The 6,298-nt window shown below is 39.6% G+C and overlaps 1 protein-coding gene across 1 annotated transcript in view; it reads right to left on the reverse strand.

Annotated features, from left to right (window-relative positions):
• Positions 1–1,430: 1,430 nt before the first annotated feature.
• The window catches only part of INPP4A (inositol polyphosphate-4-phosphatase, type I, 107kDa), a 51,316-nt gene continuing 46,448 nt past the window's right edge, over positions 1,431–6,298 (reverse strand). Inside the window, exon 25 of the mRNA XM_010148002.1 lies at positions 1,431–2,054. Within this exon, the coding sequence (XP_010146304.1) occupies positions 1,922–2,054 (133 nt within the window). The 3' untranslated portion in view covers positions 1,431–1,921. The remainder of the gene's footprint in view (positions 2,055–6,298) is intronic.

Below are 6,298 nucleotides of genomic sequence, written 5' to 3' on the forward strand. Positions count from 1 at the left end.
AAAAATAAATGTAGCATTTAATAACGGGCCAGGGACTGAAGGCTGAGCAGAACTAATGGAGTAACGTGTCCGAAGAGATCCCACTGGAAAGTTTTTCACCATGTATTTGTTTACATCTTAGCAAAAAAATAAAATCAACATTTATTAACTGGCGAACAGGGTTTGTAAAATTTCCCAGGGACTGTTCTACTGCAGATGATTTGTTCGGACCTGGGACAGGTACTACACTGCACTGATTTTGCACAGGGTTCAGTGCTTTGGTGTCCTAGAGAGACTGCAGTAATGGTAACGACCCACTTCAGCAGAACTCTCTGACCTGGCTTTGTGACGTGCTGCTCGGTGTTAAACTGCGAAGAGCAAAATGCAAAAACTGCTAGACCTGGAACCCCCAAACCTACATGGGAGCAGAATGAACATGACTGATTGATAGAGCAGTGACAGCACAGACAAACACCAGTGAGAGGGAGAAAGAAATCAGAAAACAGCCATATACTTACCTGGCTGTTGCTACTCTCACAAGAATAAATGGGCAGATTTTTCTACTGTAAAACTTAGACCCTTAGAAACAAGAAGGCAAGGGCAGAGTGCGCTGAACGAAGCCAGCTAGAGATGACTTAATTCTGTTAAAACTGGGAAATTAATGTTTAGCTGCTTTGGAAAAGGTGTCTTAGCTTCAAAGGCATTCTTTGGGAGATCGTTTCCGAGGAGATCTGTTGAAAATCTTTTATCAGATGCTATCCAACTGATCACCTCACTCATGCACCAGAACACGCCTGCGGTTCTCACGCGTTAGCAGCAGCACGCGAGAAATTCCTTTCTACCTTCGTGGGGCATCGCTACCTTCCTCAGAAATACCCTGAAAACAGCCATACCTCCCCCCGCAGATTCTGAACCCCTGCCCAGGGAAGATGCAAAGGTAAACGGGAACTAGTTTCGGTTAGGGCGTAACGGGGAGGCACTGGGCGCTTTGAGCATTTTTGTACTGACATGCAAAATTGATGTGGAAAAAACCCAAACACCAATCAGAAAAAAAAGTACCCCCCTTACAATGCTTACAGTCCAGAAGTGATATAAAAAGCCATGGGTAAAAATGTGTTAATTACTACACAATACCACGGCACATTCTGAACATGTCACGTGCAACATCAGCTCGTTGCATGTGCCTTGTAGTTTGAAGGGGTTCAAGGGGGGGACTGTCGCTGGCATTACTGGTTAAGCATCATTACGTTTTTGGAAACGTTTTTAAAAATCAGTTAGGATGTGTGCCCAAGTCCTTATCTGCTGAAGAAAACAGGAATTTTTTGGACAGAACTAGAAACGAGACCTCATGTGTCTGGCCTTGTACGTTACTGTTCAGCGACGATGGCCTCCTATACACAGTAAAACAATTTATACTCCTGGCTTTTATTGTGCTGATTATTTTTTTTTAAGTTAAACCCCTGTTTCTTGATTGTAACAATGCATTCTACAGTCATTAGACTGTCTAGGATCCAATCCCTTTTTATTTACAACTTTTGAGTTCTACCCTCAGTTTTAAAAAGTTTATGAAAAGCTCCATCTCAAGTCAACTCAGTATAAAAAGATGTGATGTGAAACAGCTGCCTAAACGCCGTTCCTAGAGTCCTTGCCCACCCAGGAGGTGCCTAGCTATTTGCATATAGGTGATTATGAAGTAGCACGGTATCTGTTCATCGGACGTACACTGAAGGCTATTTAAACGGGCAGAGAGTCATCGCACTATTCTCAAGCTAAGGTGTCAGGATAACTGTTACTATAGATTCCAATTCTGCAAGTAACATGCTCTGTATAACCTAGCGAAACGTACAGAAAGGTTATTTATCTCTTCTGGATGACAGTCATCTATTAATCTAGAGTGTATCCACATGTTTTAATGGAACAGCAATTAAAGGACATAATATGCTTATGTTTCAACTTTTCCATAAGTTCCTTCTGGAGGCCTGTAATACTTTGGGAAAGCCTTCAGTTGCAGGGAATTAAATGCATACTTGCGACATCCAACATTCTTCATTGTATTTTCTCGCCGACAACCCTCACTGGGGAAAAAAAACAAGCACAAAAAAAATGACAGCAGTAAAAAGGAAAAAAAAAACCCAAACCAAAACGACAAACTAAGATGAAATGAACTGGTTATTTTACAGCATTAAAAAAAAGTTGGTTATATTTAATGAGCGTTTAATTAATTTGCCACTGCAAATATTAAAAGTGATGACTCATCATACAATGCTAGCAAGAAGCAAACAGAATGGACACATGCTATGTCTGATCGCTAGTTTTGCATTTCTAAAAAGCAGCAGTGCATCTACTGAAAAAGTTCTTTCACAAGGGTTTCATGTATTTCAGGGTACACTGTTGTGGATTCACCTGCCGCTCCATGGCACAAGGGATCCCAAGAGATTGCTTACAGGCAGTTCTGCTAATTCATCAGTATATTAAGCTGAAAAAGGAAAACTGCTGCACTCTCAGTAAGAGCTTTAAAGGGATTTTGTTATTCCCTGTATGTCAGTATTATCAGTACTTACTTAAAGATTAGAGCTGATACACAAAAATAATGACTTTCCAGTTACCTCGGCATGCATAAATTGACTTGAAAACCAATAAAGTCTAAAAAAAAAACCCCTTAATCGTGAAATAGCAGCTTTGTGTGGGTGCAGAAAAGACTGGCTGCGTTGACAGTCATCACCCCAATGAAACAAAGCTGTGCAGAATTTCATTTTTACCCAACGTTTTGGTGCAACCGCCCCACATTACAAAGAGGTTCTGTGCTACAATATAAAAACTACTCCAGTTATAAGGCTTCTTTACACTTGTAAATCTACTTCAGAGTTCCTCTGATTATATCCAAAAACAGACGTACAAAGAGGAAGCACTATCTTTTACATATGTACTGTAGATCAATTTAGGCTTGCAGGAGAACATCTCTCCCTGATAGAGAACCGAAACCTCCCCAATGAACACCAGAGCTTCATGGCAAAGTGTACAGTACACCCTCCTAGGGTGGGAATGTCACCTCAGTCCTGTCCTGGAGATGGCCACAGCAGCTGCCAGGTCAACTGTGGTCAGCTGGTTCAAGGTGGGAGTGTGGATTCTGGTTCAGCTTGACAGCTCTCTCGCTCTTACCGACCTCTTCTAGCTGCTAATTAAACGGACTGTAACCGTGTTCTGTAGGTACCACCCAGCTTAATTTCATAAAAGACTGTAACTCCTTGCTTTAAGAAACAGTTTAATGAGCATTCCGTTTAAGGGGCACATTCCGTGCCTGCCTTTTATAAAGCGGATTGTACGCGAGGATGCTTTTTATGGCACTGTTTCGCGTTTTACAGAACTCCCCCAAAGGCTGTTGCAGTCAAATAGATTCATCAAAAATGTGCACAAATTACAGTTTAGAGTACTAAAAAACCCAGTAAATTTAACTAGAAAATATGGGATGCTGGATGAGCGTTTTCACTCCAAAGTGAACCATTCTGTTCATAATTCATTCCACTGCATCCCGTTACTGCACATGTCCCTCTGTGGCACAGGTGGGCCACAGGGGCGGTGGCACAGCTGTAGTTCACACACCACTTACGTGCCATGTTTTTTCTGCTGGAGGCACAGAAGCAGTACACACTACAGCATTTTAAATTTCCATGCCTGAATGAAAGCACAGATCAAGCTAAAAAAGAAAAAAAACCAAAGGTGAAAACTTGTCCTCACCAAAGTTTAGGAAAAAGAAAAAACCAAGGATTGTTTTCAGAAAGCCTAGGCTTTCGTTCTCGACGGATGTCAGGGTGGTCTTACTGCAACTCTCATGATAGTCATGAGCCAAGCCTTCATACTTCATTTAAACAGACTGATGATAATCTCAGGGAGCCCAGTGGAACTACACCTACCTATAGCTACGCCTGTACCGTCCCATCTTGATAGGCTGAGCCCAGGACACTCACCACACTACAAGAATGAGGCCACAGTCCAACCTGACGTTTGCTCACTTTGTAAAAAGGTAGATTCTGGTACCCGCAGCAAATGAACCAATGTTAATCAGAAAGGAGAGATGATTTGTAGGGAGACACAGTGGTACTACGTATCAGCATAGGACACGGATATGCCGGTATCATCACAGCATCATTTTAAATATCACCAGCAGTAAGGCTTTACCTAAGTTCATTGCAGCTAAAAATAAATAGGATACATGCTTAAATATATATATATATGTATAAAAAAATACATATATCACTTTGTGTTTGGTTTTTTTTTTTTCTTTTTTCTTTTTTCTTTTTTTTTTCTTTTAAAAACAAGATTGGAAGAATAGTGAGGAAAAATACCAGGAGATAGTGTACTGTACATTCTGATTTCATGAAGACGCAAATATAACCACATACTTCTATTTTTAGTTAGAACATTCACCAAATTTAGGATTTTATTCTCATTTTTATTCTAACTGTGCTTTTTTCTTCTTTTAAGCGTATCTCTCTCGGAAACTTTCAAATTCCATGGAAGTCAATAATAAAAACTATAGCTACTTATGTTTTTTAAGCAAGTTAATAATAGTAGAAAATAGAAATCACAGTACTAGAAGAGTTCTCCTCAGAAGCCCAATTTTCTGTCACCTCAGGCACCAAGCGAAGTAAACCCCTTCATGAATTTAGCAAACTACATTAAATGAGGTTAGGTTTTTTTGATCAGCTATTGCTATCGACAAGCTCTGCCAGCCTACTGCAGCAACACCACAGTTTGGTTTAAATAGGCCTCTCCCAGTTTGATGTTACATGTAAATGATGAGCAACTGTCATCTGCAACTATTCTGCGTGACTGAACTAGGTAAGCCGCTTTAGTCTCACCACTGAAATAAACGTTCACTTACCACCATCCGTTTAGCTCTAAGTCACTATCAACATCGTAATTCATTAAAGCTGTCCAACACTTAAAAATGGCAATAACAGTAATATTTAAGCTAGTGTAATTAAAGCAAAGCCCAATGGAAAAACCTCAAACCCACCTACTAAAGGAGGTAACTGATACCTCCCTCTTCTTGCCTGAAATATTAAAGACCAGTATCTTTAACTTCTAGGATGATAATCACCCTGTTTCAGAACAAGTTCTGTAACAGAGCACCTGAAACAGCTAAACGGATCATTAGCAGGCCAATGCCAATTACATCCTCTTCCTAACCACGTCGTTCTCTTTATGTCTTTAATACATTACAAAATGCAGATCTACAAACAGAATGAAATAATTCTGCATGCAGTGCATCGCAAGCTGTTTTCTGAGTGCGTACACTAGTCTATTAGAACATACTTAACCATGAGAAAGGAACAAGACCATGGTTCTACAAACTGTTCAGTAATGTAATTTGGCTATTATGCTTTGAAATGAAGGTAGAAATTTGTTTATTTCTTTAAATAAATTTCTTGTAATTTCTTATAAACCCCACCCATGTTTTTATTTTTCTCTTCATACCTCATAAAAATGAAAGGCAAGATTAGCATACACCTTAAGTATACAAAAAGATACAAATTCTTTTCAGACAGAGTTCCTTTCTCTGGAATACATGAAAGAAGTAACACAAAACTGTATTTGGTAAGAGATCTTCAGGCCGGCTAAAGTAACGAGGTAACAGGCCAATGTCAGACTATGTTACAAGCACTGAAAGCAGAACAATAATTTAAAGTTTCGATACAATTCTTTTTGATAAAATAATTTGATGTATATTTACAGTTTAGTACAATAGAAACGTAAAATTGTAAGGCATAATAATAATAATTCTTGGCAGACAATGCTATGACAGATTCCTTTGTCCAGCAGGTACCAAGTGGCGATACACATTCAAGCACTTGTTTTTGTTTCTGGGGTTTTGTTTGGTTGTTTTGTTCAGGGGATTTTTTTTTTTTTCCTTTTAACCTTATCTTCACTTGCAACGTAATCTGGCCACCAGGTATGCTATGCTCAGAAACAGCCACACAATCAGTAAATTGGGGCTGAGAGCTAGCAAAGGAATAGAGTAGAGGAGGCTGGGATCTAGTCTGAAATCTCGGATGGGCACCAAGCCACACAAGTTCTTCTGGGTGACTACCTCCCGTGTTCCAATGCTGTGAAAAGGAAGAAGGTTGGGAGGAGGGCAAATAAAACAGAAAGGAAGATGGACATGCAAATGAATGTATAAAAAGAGATGGCAACACAAGGTGGTCAAGGAAATGAAAAAACATGGAAGAAAGCACAACAAAACCAGATGATGAAGTAAAGAAAAGAGTGGAAGAACATCTCAAAAATATGTATCAGCACAATTACAGAAATAAGGAGA

The sequence above is a fragment of the Eurypyga helias genome, unplaced genomic scaffold (assembly GCF_000690775.1).
Source record: "Eurypyga helias isolate BGI_N326 unplaced genomic scaffold, ASM69077v1 scaffold3083, whole genome shotgun sequence".
Classification (NCBI taxonomy): Eukaryota; Metazoa; Chordata; class Aves; order Eurypygiformes; family Eurypygidae; genus Eurypyga; species Eurypyga helias.